The sequence below is a fragment of the Abrus precatorius genome, unplaced genomic scaffold (genome assembly GCF_003935025.1).
Source record: "Abrus precatorius isolate BTA unplaced genomic scaffold, Abrus_2018 Scaffold4, whole genome shotgun sequence".
NCBI lineage: Eukaryota > Viridiplantae > Streptophyta > Magnoliopsida > Fabales > Fabaceae > Abrus > Abrus precatorius.
In genome coordinates, this window is record NW_020874384.1 from 8,464,840 (window position 1) to 8,486,814 (window position 21,975).

A 21,975-nucleotide genomic window follows, 5' to 3' on the forward strand; every position below is an offset into this window, starting at 1 on the left:
TTAAAATTTGAAATAAAATAAAATTTCTAAAAATAGAAAAAAAAGTACAAAAGAAACTTTTCATGGGATGCTAATACTTGATCAAAATTTTTATAAAATGGTCTCTCAATTGCACATATATATATATATATATATATATATATATATACCTTATTTTAAATTTCTATTAAAATTTTAGAATATATAAAAATAATAAAGAAAATTAACTGCTGAAGAGTACCAAAAACTTGTCCCCTTTCCCACACGAGGTCTAGACATATTTTGTTTCTAGAACAATAATAGAAGAATGCAAGATAAACACATTTCGTCAAAATGATAGTTCCAGGGCTGAAAGTTAGAAGGCCTTTAACTTGGGTGGGAAATTCATGAAATATGCATTCCCAATCCACAGTTTTGCAAATCTATTGTGTTGTTCATAGTTTTCCGATCAAATTAACGACAAATGTTGATTAATCATATGCCGCGTCTTGAAAAATCACCCGAGCGCTTGTTTATTTTGCAATTAGAAACTTCAAAATCAAATTTCAATCGGCAGATGAACAGTTAAACCAAAAGATGCACGATTTACGAAATGAAATGGGCAGTAGTGATTTTATTCTATCCAGCCATAATCGATTCTCAATCTTGCCAATCAAGGCCATGAGAAGTACTAAAGATGACTTAGGCCACAAGCACCATGGACCTCGTACAACAGCCAGTAGAAACCAGTGCTCCTAAATCAGAAACGTGTAAGCCTGGAGAATTCAAATGATGGATGATTGAATAAACATGATGCTACATTATTCACCTTTTTGACGATCAAATCAATAATTATATGGCTAGTGTGATACAATATTCTTTAAAGAGAAAAGAAAAGAAACCATCCAATCTATAACTGACATTAGAACAGCTTGGAGCGTCACCATGGTACCAGGGGGTGTGAGGAAAAAACCATCTGGAATTTTAGGGTAAACAAACAGACAAAACACCGTTCTCCATATTACAAATATTGGCTGAAAAACAATCTGCTAAATTTTTTCTGATCATTTCCTGAAAACTACCCTCGGTAACAACTTTTAATAACAGTCGATGTGAAAGCTGCAGACACAGCACCAAATTGTAGAAGCACAGAGAATCAAAACCCTGCACCTGAAATCTAGAGATGGCAGTAGTCTTGTGTACATTGATGAGAAGACCAGATATCACTACTGCATGATGCTAATCACATGAAAATTTTCCAAAATCAGCAAAAAGAAATCTATAATTTAACTTAGTCTCACGCTCTGCCTCGTCTTGATCATCCGCTTGAGTGAACCTAACCAGGACTGGCATTCATCCCACTCGGTAGTAGTAAGAAGAACCTGCAACACAAAAGTGAACAACTCGAATGTAAATTTAATGCCATTTATTCAAACAGCAAGGTAAATATCCAATTGTAATTGATTTACCTGAATTTGTAGGGCAGTACCAAAATCAGCATTGTCTAATGCCTGACAAAGCTGAAGGAGCTTATCAGCAGCATTTTTGGAGATGTCTCCACTGTTCAACTTGACAAACAACCCACCAAGTCTCTTTGAGTTGTCTTCTATCTCCCGCCTCTTAGCTGGGTTTGCACGTGAACCTCCCAGGGCCTCTGATGTCTCGTTGAAAAGCCTTGTCAATGTTGTGACAATAGGCATTTGATGTGCTGGCATAATCAATGCAAGCAAATAGCACAACAAATATAAGTAAAATGTATAATTCAAGACTTATGATCCAAATATAAAATAAACACCAGGAAATTTAGAGATTCCAGATCCAGAAACCAAAAAAATTAAATAAAATTACCAGGTACTTTTGAAGTATCAGCTGTCTGCAAAGTAGGAGCCGGTGCTGCTGCAGCTGGTTGCACAGGTTGCACTTGAGGGGGACTGGGAGGTTGTATTGATCCCATCCCAGGTCGTTGGACACCACCAGAACTGGGGATTGGCACAAATCCCATTGGATTTGGGGTAGGTGCCACAACTTGTGACAAGTTCTGGCCATGTCCCAAGCCCACTTGTGAAGGAGCAGGTGCTGTAGGCTGGTAAGGTGGATTGGTAGTTGTCTGAAACACAGGAAGTCATTATTTAATCAACAAGTAGACACAAATACTTAATATCAATTTTTCAATTAAAAGATTTACTGACATTATACAATTGAGAACCCAATGTGGGCTGCTGATATTGCTCTACATTTCTAAGCACGGGAGGAGTTTGAGGATCAAAAGTTCTCAGAGGAGGTGGCGCGACAACAGTATTTGAGAAATTCAGCTACAAGAAAAAAATCATTAGATTTTAAAAAGGGGGAAATATAAATAAAGAACAATTTGAATTTTGCTTGAAATATAACATTAGATAAATTGAATTGATTCATAAAACTGTTATATAAGCATGTAACTATAATCAAATACATAGCATATGGGTGGCCAGTGCATGAGATTCCCCCCAATTGTGCCTGCTACCGTAATAAAAATTAAATTTAATAAAACATTCCATATCCTAATATTATTTACCAAGTGTCTTAGCAAAGATTAAATTTCAAACGAGTGTAATAATTTTATGATGTAAAATGATATGATAACATTACCTGGGAAGCCTGTGGAACCTGAGTAGTCTGTGGTGGAGGAACAAACAAATTAGGCTGTAGAGGTTGCTGGGGTAAAGTAGGAGCACCATACCCTCTTCCATATCTAGGATCAAACGGCTGCTGATAGGTTTCAGGATATTGAATTCCAGAAACACCATGCTGCACTTGAGTGGATACTGACTCCTGAACACAAACAGTATAAGGAATAGTTTCAAAGTGCAGCAAGACAATGTTTTTCACCAAAAAGAAAATGCCAAAGAACAAAGTTAAGTAACTACCTGATAATAATTTCTATTATAATTGGAATTATCAGCACCATAATAGGACCCACTGTGTGATTGAGAATTTTCAGAGGCAGCAGTTTTGAAGTCTTTCTCTGCAACCATTTGTAAAGGAAACAAAAAAAGGTGAAGAAAATATAGGTATACAGAAACCTTCAATACTAAACAAAAACTGGACACATTGCAGGTGAATTTGTAACAAGATAATAATTACCGAATTAAACTAGATATATAGGTCTCTCCAATCAGGAATTCTTAATAACAAAATACTTATCTTATTCGTTCATCAATGACAATATCTTAAGGGTACTGCAGCTCTACATGCCTAATGTGAATTATAGTGAGTTGTTTTAAATTAGAATAATTTAAACTTACCAAAAAGGAACTCTTGGTAAAATAATTCTGTTTATGAAATAAACAATTAACCACTACACAAGTGTCAGATAAGCAACCATTTGACTGCTTAAATCTTCCTAAAACAGCAAATATTTTTTATCAATTAGTTCCTTTTTCAATTGTTTGTAATTCCCTCCCCCTTCCTCCACACACACACACAAAAAAAAAAAAGAGGAAATATGGTTGGGAGTATTAAATCACACCATACCATACCAACAATATAGAACTATGCACTAAATTTTTAACCATAACAAAGAACTATGATACACTATTTTATTCATTAAACAATTAAAATGATAATGATATCCACTAAAAATACAAGAATGCTAGTAGTTGAAGTATTCATAAAGAACAAATAGCAAGTGAGAGATCACTTGCTAATAATCAGCATCCCATTCTCATCATTTTCCTGGATAATGTACAAGAGTTCAAAAAAAAAGTTTACCAGGTTCTGTAGACAGTGCAATTCGATCCTTCAAAATCACCAGTTCAGGGGACAGTTCTTCAGAACCCAAAAGTTTTAAATACTCCATTGCTGTAGTCAACAGCCCTTGACTTGCTAAAATTTCAGCATATTTCTCAACAAGCTTGCACAGAGAAGCACTAAACCGCTTCTGTCCAGTTGCCAAGGCAAGGACAATAGTCTTTTCCATTAAATCCTAGCAATGTATATTTTGTCAATTTTCCAGCCGCAACATTGGTAAGTGGGTATTTTACAACATAGTTGCAAGCTACAACAAGATTATCAATCTTACCTGAAGAAGGTCAACATAAGATTTTCCCTCGTTCTCATTTGACAGGCTTCTTGACCAAATTTCAACAGTTTTATCAATATTTCCAGCACATATATAACACAAAGTTGCAGCTAATGTATTGCCAGCTCCCATGAGTTTTGAAGCAAGTGCGTCACAAAGCATTGTCCATTCATCTCTCTGAGCAAACTGTTAATATGTGATAACAAGAATAATGAGAGTAATATATAATAACTCAATCACCAAAATTTATGGCTTATTATGAAGATTCTAATTTAAAATATAAGAGGTTCTAATCTCAGAACTTTATCCAATCCTAATATGACTATTAGCAACAATATGAAGACAATACAGTTAAGGGGAGCAATCAAAAGGAGAATTGATGCAGTAATTAAGAAGTTGACAATACATTAAGAAGAAATAATAAACGTTAAGAAAGCCAGAGTACAATAAGGAGAGCAAGTGGTCTGAGATGCTACTATAAATTTATTAGGTAACACTGCATTCCCTTTTTATCAGTTTAAGAATGATAAGAATATTAAAATGATCTCAGTACTTCAAAAACTAACTAAAAACAAGACTGGACAAGTAGCAAAGACCAAAGAAACTTACACTACAAAGTAGAGCTAGGGTTTCTTTCCAAAATTTTAGAGGCCTAGTGTTCACGAGGCTCAAGAGATCATTGCTCACCATTGCTGAGACAATCTGAAAATGAAATGACCAACAAATGAATGAGATTTACAATAATACAAGACATCTGGAAAGTATTGGAAAGAATGTGTCATATGAAATTGATGGATTACATGATGTTATTATTGTTACCTTTAAGTATGGTGATCGGATCATCTTAAGGTATTGATCCCGTGTACTTTCCCACAAGTTAGCACTCCCAACATGAGCAATAACTAAAGCATCGGCCCATTTATTAGCAGAAATGCATTGTGTAACTGCCCCTTTGTAGTCCCCAACAACTAAAGCACGCTGAACACTGTCATCAAATGAAGGGTCATTGCTTTCCTCCACTTCCTCATCATCTTGAATTTTCTCTAAGCCATTGGCATTATCTGCAACAACAAAGTTCCCAGCAGACGAAGATACAGGGGTATCAGCTTTAGGACTAGGAAGATTGTTAAAGAAATCCTCCCCATTATCACTAGAGAAAATAGCAGTTTCATTGGTAGCCACATGTCCCACGTTATCAACATTTGTGTCCTCAAGCCCTAGAGCATTTACTTCTTGGGAAAGATCATCAACAGTGTCTTTTGTTTCACTAGGTACATTGAAACCAAGATGTGTGAGGAGTTTTGTCCGTGCAGTCCCATCATCTTCAAACATAACCCTCAAAAAGCCCCATGTTTCTCTTTCCTCCTCCGATCTATCACAACAATAAAAAGTGATCAGCATTATGCAAGACCCAGAGGCTAAGCTAAGCAACGAAAAGAAACATCATGGAACTATGTTGCACTTCATTGATAGAACTCACTCTGATTCCTGAGATTTTTTATCACATAAAACCCTCAATAAAGTCCTTTCCCCATTTTGTATTGCAGCATCAAATTCAGATGAACGACTCACAAGACTGTTTTCAGTGACCAAGTTATGCACATAAACCTGGAAAATCACAGGTAGAATGAATTCAACTAAAAGTTTTAAGAACTTAGCCAAACAAATATAATCAAAGCACTAAAATCTTACCTCTGAAGTGCCAGCTGGAGAACCTGCAGCAGATGCCTTGGAATGAAATGACACGAGCTTGCCTCCAAAGCCAAAAGACACACCAACAGGTCTTTTATACCATTTTGGGGCTCTCAGTGGTACTGCACAGAAAGGACATTTAATTAAGAGATTCCCAAAACATACCAAGTTCTTCAGATTAGAGAGCCATGCCTAAACCTCCTCAACACTTAAAAAAACAAACACACAGATACATGCTTATAAGGAAAAGCTGCATAGACTAAGTATGTCAGTAACATGCACATGACACGAGTAATTGCATATAAATTATAATAGCTAGTAGTTTATTCCATAGAAGTCACTATCAAATGCATCACCTGCACCAGAATCATTATCCCCGGTACCATGTTGACGGCATCCCTGCAGACAATTAAAAATATTACCATAAATAATATGGTCAATAAAAATAATTAAAGCAAGTGAATCTGGAAAGCAGATTATCGCTGATATACAAAAGAAATTTAAAATAGAAAAAACTCGTCTAATTGTTTAAAATTTGTTATCCCTGAATTTCTTGTCTAACTTGGCTTAAAGGCAAGAACTAGATATAAGAAAGCCTAATTCCACAGAAAACGTTGGGAATAACCCAATTAAGCTATGTCAATAAGCAAAAACTAACAGGATTTAATAAACACTAGGCTCATTAAAAATGAAAGTCTAATTCAATGTCAAAGGTCAATCATAAGAAAAATCTCCCCTGATTAAAGAGAAAATTAACGAAAAATAAGATTCAGAAAAACAAGAATTACACACAATGCAATCTATAATTTGGTGATCAGAGTTATGTCTATAACTTCAACCAAAAAAGCTAATTCCATCATGATTTATAACATGATGGAAGTAATAAAGAAATATATGGAGAACAGAATGAAAGACAGATAAAAATTGACTGGAGTAAATTAATCTTAAGTTAAAGAAACAGAATTGTAAGCAATGAGAAAATGGTTATTTCAAAATTTGTACTTGTCTTGTAGAGAAAAATATTAATTCATTGTACACATTGTAAGACACTACATCACATTCCACAATAACTACTATCTATTACATTTATAACTAATAAAACACAGCAAATTTAAGCATCACTTATCTAATATTTCATTTTCTGTGTCACTTCGTTACTCATTCCTAGTTAATTACTCTTTAAAGTTAAAACATATGTATGTACCTTAATATTATATATGCCAACTTTTCCATCAAAGGAAGATGCTGATATTACTCCAGGTATCTTAGGATACCAGTGCACATCAAAATTCCAGTTGGTCCCAGCTGGCAATTCATAGGCAATCTGTGCCCCACCCACACCCAAAAAAGAAAAAACCGTCACCACTCCTGTAAATGTAAAAGTCAACGCAATCGAGCAGTTGTGAAATGTATCAAACAGAATATCAAATTGATAAAATAAGGCCAAACACAACCTCTCCAGAAATTGTATCCCAGCATATAGTTCGGCTATCTTTGCCACAGGTAAGCAAATAAGAGCTATCATTGGGACACCATGACATTGCAATTACACCTAATATAGGAATTTCAAGCAACATAATCATGTCAGATAAACTAAAAACATTAACGGAGACTGTGTAACTTTGCAATAAAAATTCAAGAAACATTAAATAAATATTTAGTTTAGACACCGTATAAATCTTAACCTATGCAGTCATCCATTTGTACAGTAATTTAACAGAAATAATTGATAATCCCACAGTACGTTATATTGGGTCAAGAAGCAACAGCCAGATAGCTTTAAATAAGGAAGAGGACACCATTGATAACAAAAAATATAAAAACAAATAAAATTACCACTAAACAACATGAGATCCCTAATTGGGATCAACTCAATTATCAACATGAAAGCAAAAATCATTGCTGTCAAGTTTTTGGACCAACCTAATTAGTATAGGCTTAAATATACCTTCATTTTTGGGTAAAAATTTTCCACTTAAGGCATATTTTGCAACAAGGGCTGCATGCTGTCTATAAAAGAAGAAAAGCCAAAAGACAAAGCATCTGTTGGTTTAGGTTGCAGAATGCAATCCCAATAATGTTGGGAACTTGGCTGGATGGAAGTGATTTAATTTTGCTGGCGAGAAACAGAGTTTGGAACACTTAAAACACTTTTAATCAGGTCAAAAGTACTTGATTGGATACCACTCCAAATATTCAGTGAAGCACCCTTTATTGGCAATGTATTCAAACAAGCAACAGAAAAGGTGTAAGGCAAGACATCCAAATATACTAGGAAGCAGGGACACTTCCAAATAGGCATCATATTCATGTCTAACATGTACCTGTGTAAGATAGTTCAATGATACTCCCAGTTACACTTTAATTTATTATAATTACTATTGCTGTTGTTGTTATACAAATATAAGTGCAAATACAACAATAAAATAAATGATAGGGACTTTATCCACCTGTGAAAAATTTTTAAAAATTGATTCTCTCTTTTAATTTAAGCTGTGTACTTTTATACTATACTAATTTTATATACATATACTGTACCATAACCAAGCCATGTCATGTCCTACAGTTTCTAAATTTTCTGTACCCCTATGCCAAAGTTGTACTACATCAATGTCCCTTGTCCTATATATGCTTCCTAACACTATCTTTATCACCCACCCTTCTCTTTCTATGTAATTCACACAAATTTTATATAAATAAGAGAAGACAATCTACAATCAACAACAGTTTAAACTTTAAAGATCTATCCTGAACTGTTGTTTCACAGCTAACAATTCTCGGTCACTTATTTCCCACGTTTTTTTCTTAGTGGATCGGAGAAGGGGAATTAAGAAAAATACAACAAAAAGAAAAGGAAGCATTGACAGTGCAACAAGGTAGACAGAGACTGCCATAAGAACTATAAACAAATTAACAGGTGTCATTACCTCTAGTGTGTCCCACAAACTCCTTTATCGGTGTCATTATATTCCTCATATCCCAAAGCTGCATCAACATGCTCATATAAGGTCAATAAACACTACCATTAAAATAAACAGACAATCAATCAGCAGCAACTATACCCTCAAAGAAGGAGAGCCATCTTCATCTGATGCAACAACAAGTTGTGTCGCAACATCAGGATTCCACTGCAAAACTGAGCACCGCCTTCTAACTGAATCTGCAAAGCTGCCAGTTCACATGATTCATAAAGATTATCACTTTTTTGGTAATAAGATGCCAAAATTCTCTCGGAAGCAAAAGGCAAAAGGCATGGAAACCATACCTTATCACTGGCTTTTGCTTCTTTAGGTCCCAAACCACTGGAAAAATAAAACCAAAAAAAAAATTAAAAAAAATCAAGTATTCCACCAAACATACAACACTGAGAACAGATATAAAAGATGGATTAAATCCCCTCCTCACCGGTGGTCCCGTTATATGAAGTGGATGCCAATATGTGTTGGACTTTACTGTTCCAGGATAAGAATGAAATTTCTCCCTGGGAAGCAGAGCCACTACCCTGCACCATGATGATATGCATTATGTGTAAAAATTATTAAATTACAGAGACAGATATTTGAAGATGTTTTAATCCATAAAAGCAAGGGTGGAGGTATACTAAAAACACTTTCAAGGACAATCCCTGACCTTTAGTGGGGGAAAATGTGTAGGCTCTGAGGGATTGGCCAAATCCCATATGCAAATTTCACCATCCTCAGCCCCAGAAGCAAGAAGATTTGGTGCAATAGCATTAAACTCAAGTCCACGAACCTGAAACATAAAAATGTCAAAGATAGGATTTCAAATGTAAGCAAACAATGCTTGAGAACATAGAACAATTAAAATTCACCAGGTCAGCTTATAAAGGCAAAGGAGAACTTACTGGTCCTTTATGCCTTACAAGGTGTCCAACAAGAGAACTTTCATTTGGCTCCGAGCTGAGAAGTAATGAAAAAAAAAATTGAATAGGCAAAGAAAAAACTGTATGAACTAAAACAATAACTTGAATCAATTATGTTATGAACTGAAATTTTCAGAATCATTAAATATTTTATCAATGTTGCAGTATTTATTTATTTCCAACAGAAATTACCAACTTTCTCCATTTCATGACAACCACTCCATGGTGTTATAATTTGAAGGAAACTTGATTTTGAGTTAGCAAAGATTAGAAATAAACGGCCGCCAATATAAGATCATCCTTTACTTGCATCGACAGACAAGGCAACCATCTAATAGCTCAAATTAGAAAATTTGAAATGCAAGCATGACTCAGAATTGGGGAAAATATGTCTGACATCGAATTTTAAAAAAATATATATTTGAATAACTCTGCAGAAAGGGTGAAAATCGCGGGACTCAATCATCACAATTTATAAATTTATTAGGAAACCACAATCTCCTATTCTTCTTCTGCAACTTACGTACCCAAAGAGACCACCACACAGTAGTGGGGTGAAGGGGCAGTAACATAAAGCTGCACAACCCTAAAACTTCCAACAAATAACGAACAGCATATAAGCACTAGAAGGATTACCAAAAGAATAAACAACTCATTCTCCATTAACAAAGTGGTTGGGTAGCTCTTTCCACTTGATGTATTTCTTTTATTGTTTCTTTTAAATTGATACTTTAGGAGGATACATTACCTCCCCACCTGTTCTCTCTCATTCATCCTGATAAAATCTTTCTTTATTTCTTCAATAGGTAAATGGCAAAAGGGAAATGCAAATTGTATATAATATACGATGCATCCGTATTAACCAAAACTCCTACTCTAGCTTACAACATCAAAGCAAGCCTCAAGCACCATATGAAAATTGTAACTGCACTATACACAAAAAATAATCAATGAGAAATCATCAACTCGAAATTGAATTTGATTCATCTCACAATCCATCAAAACCATCCATTCAGCCGAGTTCCAAATTCTGCAATCCAACCACAACCCTAGGAAACTCCAATCTCCCCAAACGCAAGCCATTTCCAATAAGAAAACAAAACCAACGCGCATAAGAGAAGGGTCTAATTACCGGATCAGAGTGAGAGGATTCCAGATGTCAATGTTCCCATCGACCAATCCACCTGCAACGAGACCGAGAGCGAAACCTTCGGAGGCAGAACTGTTCTTCCCCCACGACAGACGGTTGAAGCGGTCGGAGCTCGGGTACTCGGCGACCAGTGGCAGTTCCGGATCGTCGGACTGGAAATCGAGCTTGAATATCTCGAGGTTTGCGGATGAGCTGAAGGACAGATCAACGGCACCTGCCATGGTACCGGCGGCCAGGTACGGTGCATCCGGCGCCAGCGCCACCGACGCCGATCGATTTACCCCTTTGATGCACGCCATTCGATCTCCGAAAACCTACTTGCGCCGAAAACACGAAATTGAAATCGCGAATCTGAAGTTCGAGTGCTGATGGAGAGCGAAAATGGATCTAGGAATTCGGAATGCTTGGATCTGATCTGCGGAATGCGAGAGTGTTAAGAACCACTCTCTCTCTCTCTCTCTCTCTCTCAGTTGTTGTTCTTCTCTTTTTTTTTTTCCTCTCTCTACGTTTTTCTACAATTTAATTTTGCGTTGTTTGAATTTCTGTTCTGAGAGTAAATAGATACACTTGCTCTGCGTCGCAGTTTTGGGCTTTGTAAGGGTAGTCTTGTCTGAAACGTACAACCCTTTAAGCGCCTCTATGGAGCGGTGTATGAGTACACGTTGCACTAGATTATTAACTCCCGCTAGGTATTTCGTGAATCCGTGGCTCCTGCAATTAACGATTGACACGTGTGGTATTGTATGAGGCAATTTACGGTGCATTTCCAGGCAATCGGATGAAATTATTGTGAGATTAGAATTCTCTCTTCTTACTTTCATTTTATAATTATTATGATGCCATTCCTTTGGCCTCTAATCTTAATTAAATTTTAAAAAAAATGGTAGCGAGCGTGTAATTAAATTAATAGTTGTGTTGAAATATATTTATAATTGCTTAATTATTAAAATTTTAAAAAATTGTTAATATATTGTATTTTAATTGACATTAACTTGTTTGAATTGACTTGATTATGATAAATGAGTTAATTATTTTATTATGAAATTTTCACTGATAATTATCTGAGTAACCATTATACATTTGAGTTTAATCAAATTTATTGTTTATTTTTTATTGTTATATTTTTTTAATATTTTTATTTTAAAAAATTGTTATACTTACACCGTAAATGTATATTAATCAAATGTTTGTTTGTTTCTCAATTACAAAATTATTAAATACACAATATTTTAAATTTATAAAAAATATTCTAATAATAATAATTAGTGAATAGAAGAAAAATTTTATAATATTATTATTTGTCTCAAATAAAATTCCTTATAATAAAAAATTAAATCATGTTTAAAATAAAAAAAATAAAAAAATTATAAGCATTTTATTTAAATTTTTATGAGTTTTAAATTATAAAAGAAATTATATCTGATATTAATTTCATTAAATAGTGCATATATCATGATTTTTTAATCAGACAGACATGATTGATTTTATAAATTAATTATTATATATATGGAGAGTAAGATGGTTTAAAGTTTTAAATTAATTGATAAATTTTACATTTTATGAAATATTTATATTTATATATATATATATATATCAATTTTTTTTATTAAAGATCAAGTTTGTTTATAATATTTAAGTATTAAATTAGTCTTTTAAATATGTGTCATATTAAGTTTTTAAATGTTTAAAATTATATAAATAATAATTATGTTATTATTATTTGAAACATATTTAATATTATAATTTTAAGACACTAATTGATATCAAATATGATTTCCATATATTAAATAAATATTTTACTGTGTTTTTAATTTTAAAAAGTATTATTATTTTTAACTATATTTTAGTTAAGTATAAAGCATACTTAGAATTACATTTAATACATTATAAATAGTTCCTCCCAATTTCCTTTTTGACATTTATTACATTCATAATTATTTTTCTTAGACTTAAAATTCGTCTCTAAACTTTTAATAACACATTATTTGTTATTAATTTTAGAAAGAAGATTTTATTTTGAAATAAAAAATAAATAAGTAAAATAAATAATATTTTTCATAACTAATAACCAAACAAGACTTAAAAAGAATTAACGATTAAAATACAAGGACTAACTCAACAGCCTATTCAATTTTAAACATATTATTTTTACATAAAAGTTAAGGATAAATTCTGATATGAGAATATAATTCATTGATAATATGACTAATATTTTTACATAATCAACATATTTCAATTAAAATATTGTTTTATTTATACAACATGAGTTTTAAAATGATTTTAAATAGCTGCATGCTTAAAAATAATAATTTGATTTGTTTTAGTACATTTGAAATAAAAAAAATTATAATTGTTTTCCTATTTGCAGTTCCTTAAAAGTGTGCACGGCGACAGTGCTACCAGTAAAAAGGGACAGCATGATCATGACCTCAGGATTGGGTCCTGCCTGAGCCTGTGTTTTTGTTTTCAACTAATGAAATTTCAGAGATTAACAACGTTCTACTCAAGAATGTTCTTCTTCCTCATTCACTTTCACGTTCTTATGGGTACAAACACACTGTGAAATTGAAACCTAAGAAAGCAACCCTGGGTGAAGCTTGCTCCAAATACAAAGACCTGATCAGAAAGAAAGAAGAACCGTTTGAAAAATTTTATACTGATCAGAAACAAACAAACATGAGGAAGAATGTTCTTCTGCCTCATTCACTTTCACTTTCACGTTCACGTTCATGGTCATTTTGATGTGTCTCCAATCTCAACGGGTGGGTTGTGGCGATCCATTGGGAGCTTTATCTTGCTTAGCGAATCTGCAGGAACGAGTTTCAGATTCTCGCAGTTGCATATTTCCACCATGAACCCATCTGGGTCGTTCATGAAAATTTGATCCATTACAGTTCCATCTTCTGCTTTCAGAGTCTTTTTCATGTACCTCACATTCCTTTCCTTTAATTTTTTCTCCATTGCTTCCATATCTTCACACTAACGTACAATTCACGATCGGAAATTGCCATCCACATCAAAATATCTAAAATAGTTTAGTTTTTACTTATATAATTAAAAATATTCATTTGTTTAACCAATAAAACACTAATTTTTAGAATAAAGAATAAAAGACTCATTATATACATGTTATTTAATATATACCTGAAAAGAAATGTGATTGTCCTGGGGATCTAAGTGTTGAGGATCGGAAGGCAATCTCTGATCTTCAACCTTGGATTGCACCAAATGGATACCAACTCCATAATTGAACAACCATGCACCATCAAAGTCCAAAGCTTGAGGTCTATCAATCAAAACAAAACCCAGGACTTTTGTGTAGAAGTCTATGGAGTCCTTCACATTCCTACACAGCCTTGAAACGTGGTTCAGAGCCACTAATGGAGGTGGCTTCTCTTTCCTTCCTTCTCTCTCACTATTTGTTGCCTCATCTCTTAAATCCTCTTCTCTGCCCTCTTGCTTCTGCATTTTGCTGTGAAATTGATGAAAACTTTCAGCTTAAATAAACATCTATGTTCTGACTTCCCTTAACTACATACATATATTTAATTTTATCCGACCTTGTTCGGTGAAATTTATTTCTAGGAAGATTGAGTCGGTCCGTAAACCTAAAACTATTGTAATTAATTAACATAATTATTAAATTAAGTTTAAGGGGTTAAAATTATTTTGGTTTGATTAATTTCAGTTCTAAATTTAAACATTTAAATACAATTTTTAAACAAATAAAATTAAGAATGTAAAAATTTAATAAATAATTTTTATAAAAAATAATATTATTGAAGAATGAAATTTAACTCTAAAAACTGAAATTAATCAAAAAATAAGCTATGACTTTGTAAATTACTTTTAATTTATTTTAATCTTTTTAGTATAATTTATTAAAATAAATTTTTTAACTTATTTTAGTAAATTTTATTCTTAAAATTATGACATAAGATATATTTTTAGATAATTATTAAACGAATTTTAACTCAAATTCTTATTTATGTTTTTTTTTTCTTTAACAAAATTTCCTATTTATTTAGTTGCTTAGAAGATCGGCTTGTATTAATGCTAATAAATCCGAATCAGGGCAGCGTGGCCCGTTGGATTATTGCTTTATTTTAAACATTTAAATTAAAAAAAATTTCATTAAAAGCATTGATTATATTAAAATATTAATTAAAGAGTTTTTATTTTAATATTTTATTAAAAAAAATAAAAGGATGGACGCGTGGAAGATTTTGGGAGAACGTTGAAATAGGAAGGTTGTACGTGTTGAGGACGCTGCATATTGTAATTTACCTCTGTTGAGGTGAACAATGACGAGGATCTTAATGAACGCTACACCCTTCCTCGCTTTTAAAGGAAATTATTTTCTGTGTTTTATTTTTTAATTCTAATTATAAATTTATTATTTTGTTTTTATTTTATATTTTTAAATTTTATAAAAAATTGTAAAAATAAAAAATAAATATATTCAATAATTCCTTACAAATTTTATAAATAGACTAAAAATAAAATATATATTTTATAATTAAAAATAAAACTACATATGTCCTTATTCTACGTGCATTTCTGATTTGCTTGCCCTCTCTTCTCATTTGGATGTATATATAATATATGTAAAATAGTACTAATTTTAAAAAAAAAATATTTTTACGATAAATTTCTTTTATAAATAACTTATCTTTTTAATTAAAATGTTATCAAAATACATTCAATTATAGTTATAAATCATTATATATAATTAAAATATTAAATTAACATTAAAGTAACATTAGGTTGAGGAACAAAAATATTAAGTCACAAACATAGAGGTACATATTTTTTAATTAGTTAGTATTTTATTGAGGAGATATAGATAAGTTAAGAGACATAAAAATGAAGGACACATTAATATCTTTTGTAGAAGAAGGGAGTTCTTGCTTTAGAGGCAGAAAGCTAAATTTTTCTATGATAAAAATGTCCTTCGTAATAATTGAAAATGAAAACTGCTATTGATAAATTCTAAGATATTTAATGGATTGAAACAATGATAATTAAGTTAAGAGAAACTCAACCAAGAAAAATCAAAGTTATAATTCAATTACTTGAAGCAATAAGATAATGGAAATTAAATTAAGAAGAGACTTCAACTTAATAAGAGATGAAAGGGATTGAATTCTTAAAATTTCTAAAAATGTTGGTCCAAAACAGATAAGTAGGGATTAAGGTTAACCTTGTTACTATGAACTATTGAACAAAGGCAGCAACGACACTATCAGAAGCACAACTTGTAACATCTTAACTTTTTTATTTTTAAACTATTTATTTGTTTATATAAGATCAAAATAAAGTACAAATTTATGTGTACAACAAATATTATAAATACGAATAACTTAAAATCTTTTTGTAAATAAAATTAGTATTCTTACAATAACAATAAATAAAATTATGGTCTAGGAATAATTTACAAATATAAGTACTGAGTCTATATGTGCGTGTGTGTATATATATATATATATATAAAAGATCAAAATAAAGTACAAATTTATGTGTACAACAAATATTATAAATACGAATAACTTAAAATCTTTTTATAAATAAAATCAGTATTTTTACAATAACAATAAATAAAATTATGGTTTAGGAATAATTTACAAATATAAGTGCTGAGTTATATATATATATATATCAACTACCATAATTTACAAACTATTTATCAAAATACATGAAATCCCATAAAATACATAACCAAAATGAATAAAGGTCCAAAGCAGCTTCAAACATATTCCAACACTGAGGACTCAATATGTCATTCTCATGCCATCTCTCAATCTCTGCCAAAATCCTCGAAGTCAAGATCATCATCTAATTTAAGATATAGATCCCCTGAGTCGAACATAACCTCAACCCCTATGACTCGTTCATTGGTAACTCGAGTTACCCTTTCAAGATGGTCATGGTTGTGGTATGTAAATAGATATGTGAAGGCTGTTAGAATTCTAACAGTACCTCTATAGAAATACATATACAAAGTATGTTATATTCTACTTACAAGAAAATAAAGGGAAATACTATAAAATAGATCCATCTCTAACATAATAATATTTCTAAGTACATCATTCACATGTATAGCCAACTTAAATTGGCATGTCCTCTGATATTCATTAAATATATAATTAAGCCTACATTGTACAAAACTACTTATTAACCTAATTCTTTCCTGATACTTTGTCATCCTGGTTTTCTGAAAATATTAGTAAGAATGAACATTTATTCTATCATTTACAAATTATTACATCACAAAATCATAGTTGCAATATAAAGAAAATATATTCATTTTCACAACCCATTCACATTGCAAATATATTCACATATACACAACTCAACAATTTATTATACGTTATCCAATTTTTCTTTCTAATACACACTCTCAGTGCACTGAGATCACAGATATCGATGCCTCCAATATTTCTTAAGGTCTTACGCGACTAGGTTAATAGTCGTCGGTTAGTCCATGTACATGGATACAATGTATATAATAATCGGGCCATTTAGCAAAGGTATAGTTGGAAGTCTAGTCAGGAAACGAGTGTGAGGCCATGTGACACATTTGCTCTAAAAAAATGTGTACACATACGCGAATGTCGCTCACCACCCTATGTTTTCCCCAGATTTTCACACACTAGATTTATTCCATTCGACACTTATAGTCATTTCGAAATCATTTCATTCTTTACTCACAAGATTATGCTTAGTAAAGCACTCTTAGACTAAATCTATCTCACTCACACCATTACAATATACTTTCAAACATCATGTTCTTCAAGCCAATATCATATTTTATCACAACCATAACTACTCATATAGACATTTCATGTTATCACATCATGATCACTCATCACATATTTCATGTGAACATATTACAGACAATCAATCTAGACAATCAAACATGCATATTCTCAGCTATCATTCATGCATAATATATTTCAAACATATATTTTCATAAAATTCCTGATATAATAGTGTTCCAATGAGCACAAAATAAATATTTTAATAAAACGATAAAATATATCTCTCTTTACCTCGATTGAAGTTTGTGGAAAGATATTGATAAAGATTTGAGTTCAACCACGAAAGTTTTCCTGAGTACCAAGATGTATCTGTAAGAAAGGGAAAATAAGAAAAACGATTAGAGAAAATAAAGTTTAATCCATAAGAACTTACTTGGAGTCGTTTAGATTCAACGTCTTAGCTCAAATTTGAAGAGTAACCAGAGTTTAAGGGAGTTTTATCTGAGTAAAGAAAGTGAGAGTTCAGAGAGAATGAGAAGGAAATGTGAGGTTTTGAAATGAAATGAAATTTTTATGCTGAAAATTTTTTAAATACCCCTTAGCCCTTCGTGCTCTCGCTTGAGCGAGAAATATCTTGTTTGAGCGACAAACAGCTCACCTAAGCAATGTATAGCTCGCCTGAGCGAGAATACTAGACAGTTGGTTCGCCAAGCATTTCCTGATATGCTTGCTTGAGTGAGACCGAGCTTGCCTGAGCGAGATGATGTCCAGAAAGTTAGACATTTTTCCTGTGAGTCCTTGCCTAAGTGACTCATCTCGTCTGGGCGAGATCACCTATTGTCTGAGCAAAGTGACAATTAGGCTGAATTTATCATATTTTGCTTAAGCGAGAATCATCTCGCCTAAGCGAGATTGCCCTGAAATCTTGTGGTTCTGAGCACTCAGGCTCGCTTGAAGACTTCTTCCAAAATTCCCATAATTCACTTCTAAATGCATTCTAATACTACTTAATATTAAACAAAGCATTCATTTATCAAATACTGAAAAAGAGGGTGTTACACAACTCCATGAAGAAAATAGCATTTCTATGTGTGATTATTGACCATGAGAGCACCAATTTTGCTTTGGTTTAAAGACCCTGTGCTAGTAGGGATAACCATGGCAAAAGAAGTTTCAAGGTGAAAGGAATGATGAAGAAGAAGGCTAATCACTACGGCAAGGTTAGGAGTATAGGAATGAGAAGAGATATGTTGGTTTGGAGGTAGAGGAGGGCAAAAGAAGATCAAGGCAAGGATTACAACATGTTTTCCATGCATAGAGGTGAGGAAGAGATGGTTGGTTTCGTGTTGAGGCATAAAAATGAGTTTATTTTTGAAATATTCTTTTTATCAAGGGAATTTTTGACATTTCAATCATTTTTGTGTCTTGTCTCACAAAATCAAACATAATACAAGACACAATACATAATATTTTATACTCAATTCAAACATAATACATAGATACTACATATTGTGTTTCTATCATTCCTTGTCTCTATGTCCCTGTTCCCAATAAAGACATCATCCCAACCCTACCCCTCTCTTGTAACCCTTCCTCAAACAAAAAGCAAGTGTAGCATATGGCAAGGTAGTTACATAACAAGAAAATATTAATCGGCACATGAAATTCTAACTGTAAGTTCATATAAGGGGTATTGGTGATTGCATCACACCTTTAGCTAACACCATCAAAAGACTTGACTTGTTACAGTAAAAATAAAATAAAATAAAGGGAATAAATAAGAAAAATAAAGAAAAAAGGTTCAAAAGCCAATCTCTTTAAACACACTTATGATCTCAAAGTATCATATGAAACTAAAAAAGCTAATTAAGCCTCACAAGGGAACACTGATAACAGTTTACAAATAGTTCAAATGTGTCAATTTTGTGTATAAAATTAATCATGCTTGCCCATCCTCCCAACCCAAATCCTACCACCAAAACTCATATCACATCAAACACGTTCATGAAAGAAAGTATGGAGTTAGTTGCAAGGTGAGGAAAAATGTAAGATTAGATGTCAGATATGAAAAATGTGAAGTTAGGAGTGCGAAATATGGTTGAGTGTGTGGGAAGAAAGGGACTGAGGTTGGGGGGAAGGGGAGGGAGAGAGAGGGAAAGAGTAGGGAGATGTGGAAGGATTACAAGAGAGGTTTGGGGTTGAAGGTGGGGGTGGTGAAGGGGGAAAGAGTTACATGAGAGGTTTGTGGTTGAGGGGTGGGGGGGTGAGGGGTGAGGGAAGGGTTACTGGAGAGGTTTGGGGTTTGGGGGGAGGTGGATGAAAAGGGATTACGGGAGAAGTTTGGGGTTCAAAGAGGGGGTGAAGGGAGGTGGATATGGAGGGGTTGGGGAAAGGGGTGGCAGTTAGAGGTTGGGGGAGGTGGAGCTGTCAGTTAAAGAGGAAGAAGAAGACTTTCTTTGCAAATATGTAAAATATATTTAAATACTTTTTTGTAAATATTTATTTTAAATAATAAAATATTATAAAATAAATGACGTGACATGACACATGCCAGTACTAAGCTGGCTTTCCGTTTGTCAGTTGACAACGCCTTCAGCAAGTGCTTTGAATCGTACAAGTAAAGTATCGTTTCTACGGAGATTGATGCAAACACGTATTGGTTCACTAAATTGAACTAATTAAATGCGATTAAAATTGAAAGGGACTCTAAAATATAAATTGATTTAATTCACTTTCCAAGTAAATAAACAACAAAATCTGAAATAAGATGAGAAAATTCAATGACAAGATAGTTAGGATTAGATTTCACTCATTGTTCATGTGATAAACTAAACTCTCTTACTAGTTCAAGCTCTTCTTAAGATGTTAAGAAAAGTTTCTATTAAATTAATTTATATCCAATTCCTTAGTATACAAATTCTCTTGAACCCATACACAAAGATTAATTCCTCAATTTTAAATGTATAAGTCTAAGGTTTTAAAGCACAAGGAAACCAAAAGATCACACACCCAATAATTTCTATTCCTAGAAAATTAAATGATGAGGCAAGTAAATCAAGAAGAACAACCACTCATCCTATTTTCCATTGTCAAGAAGGTTCATCAAAATAAAGCATGAGTAAATAGTTCATACTAATCATTAAGAACAAATTTACAAGATAACATCAAAAGAAGCTCAAACTAGAGTCAATAATCTAATTACATCACAATCCCAAAGAGATCTATCAACCCTAACTACAAAACGTTTAGAAGAGTTGCTCCTTGATCCTCCCGTGAAAAATCCTACTTTTCTTTTTACAATGTGCCTCACAATCCATTTTATCTTACACAATATGTATTTTTGTCCATACCCGTAAGATTGTGTCTTGATGCACAAACGTCTGTGTTTAGGTGCTGAAAGTTCTACAACTTCATTAGCTAATTGTGATAAGTGCCTTAGCATACACAAGTTTACGCCTTAGCACAAGATAACCTGAAAGCACATTATCACACTTGAGGTGGTGCCTTAGCATATATAAGTCTGTACCTTGGCACTGAATAACCTGTAATCAAGATCCAAACTACAACAATTTTTACCCAAAACAGTAGTAAGGTAAGAAAAATTTATAAAAAACTAAAATTCTAATAAATTTGGGAAAAAAAGAAAAAAATAAAAAGTTAAAGAAGAAGAAAAAAAGATTAAAACTGGCTAAAAATTACACATTACTAAACTCTTAACATTAGCTCAACACTTAATAGATGAGAGTTAATAACAAAGACTAAATTCAAATTTTTTAACTTTTTAAAGACTAAATCCTAACGAAAAAAATTTATAAGAACTTATCACAAGATATTTAATATTTATAGGAATAAAAAATATAATCAAACTTATATTTTTAAAAATTATATATTTATTTATTAATTTTGTCAAATATACTTTATAAAAGAACACTAATTAATTGCTACAAAAAATTTTCTGCTTAACTTGTACTTTAAGTTTCAGTAAATATAGTTGAATTAAATACTATAAAAAACTTTATTATTTACAATTGTATTATCTAATTCAAACACAATTATTTTAAGTAAATGATACATGTAGTTTAGAAAAAATTATAAAATTAATAAAAAATTATTTAAAAATTAAAAAACTAATTAAAAATAAAAATTTACTAAAAATTGAAATTTAGATGCTAAAAACTGATAAAGTAACTGATTAAATTGAAAATATGTTATAGTTAAGTATTAAACTAAGCCAAAATAATATAAAATAACGTAAATAATTAATTATATTGAGAATCTGGGGATTAAAATTAGAACGTTAAAAATGTATAAACTCAAGTGCTAGGAGAAGTAAAATTCAGATATGTTAACAAAATACATCACATGACGTGAGTTCAGTGTAGTTAGTGTCTATATTAATAAAATAAGAATAAGAGATATATTGCCTACTTGATATAATGATGTTAAGTAATTTTATAAACTTTGGAAGCGC

The 21,975-nt window shown here is 32.2% G+C and overlaps 2 protein-coding genes across 2 annotated transcripts; both read right to left on the reverse strand.

The window, feature by feature from the left end:
* Positions 1 to 569: 569 nt before the first annotated feature.
* On the reverse strand, positions 570 to 11,312 carry LOC113866353 (protein transport protein SEC31 homolog B). The gene is made up of 22 exons (XM_027501232.1): positions 10,726 to 11,312; positions 9,576 to 9,630; positions 9,341 to 9,463; positions 9,116 to 9,212; positions 8,976 to 9,012; positions 8,773 to 8,878; positions 8,638 to 8,695; positions 7,165 to 7,262; positions 6,915 to 7,034; positions 6,067 to 6,109; positions 5,711 to 5,832; positions 5,499 to 5,626; positions 4,838 to 5,390; positions 4,628 to 4,720; positions 4,019 to 4,204; positions 3,709 to 3,922; positions 2,865 to 2,962; positions 2,587 to 2,769; positions 2,148 to 2,270; positions 1,807 to 2,065; positions 1,428 to 1,666; positions 570 to 1,340 (listed from the first exon to the last, which is right to left on the reverse strand). Exons 1-22 carry the CDS (start codon positions 11,040 to 11,042, stop codon positions 1,245 to 1,247), a joined length of 3,348 nt encoding a protein of 1,115 aa, XP_027357033.1. The 5' UTR covers positions 11,043 to 11,312; the 3' UTR covers positions 570 to 1,244.
* Positions 11,313 to 13,442: 2,130 nt separating this feature from the next.
* On the reverse strand, positions 13,443 to 14,211 carry LOC113866076. Its single transcript, XM_027500965.1, is given in 3 exon segments — positions 13,443 to 13,493; positions 13,495 to 13,722; positions 13,888 to 14,211. Coding segments are annotated over 3 exon segments (603 nt in total).
* Between the last annotated feature and the right edge of the window lie 7,764 nt (positions 14,212 to 21,975).

Coding starts and splice junctions, on each gene's coding strand:
- LOC113866353 (XM_027501232.1), bottom strand. CDS start 11,042: ATGGCGTGCATCAAAGGGGTAAATCGATCGGCGTCGGTGGCGCTGGCG. Junction 5,391..5,498: donor AAAAAATCTCAGGAATCAGA/GTGAGTTCTATC, acceptor TTGTTGTGATAG/ATCGGAGGAGGAAAGAGAAA. Junction 2,770..2,864: donor ATAATAGAAATTATTATCAG/GTAGTTACTTAA, acceptor GTTTGTGTTCAG/GAGTCAGTATCCACTCAAGT.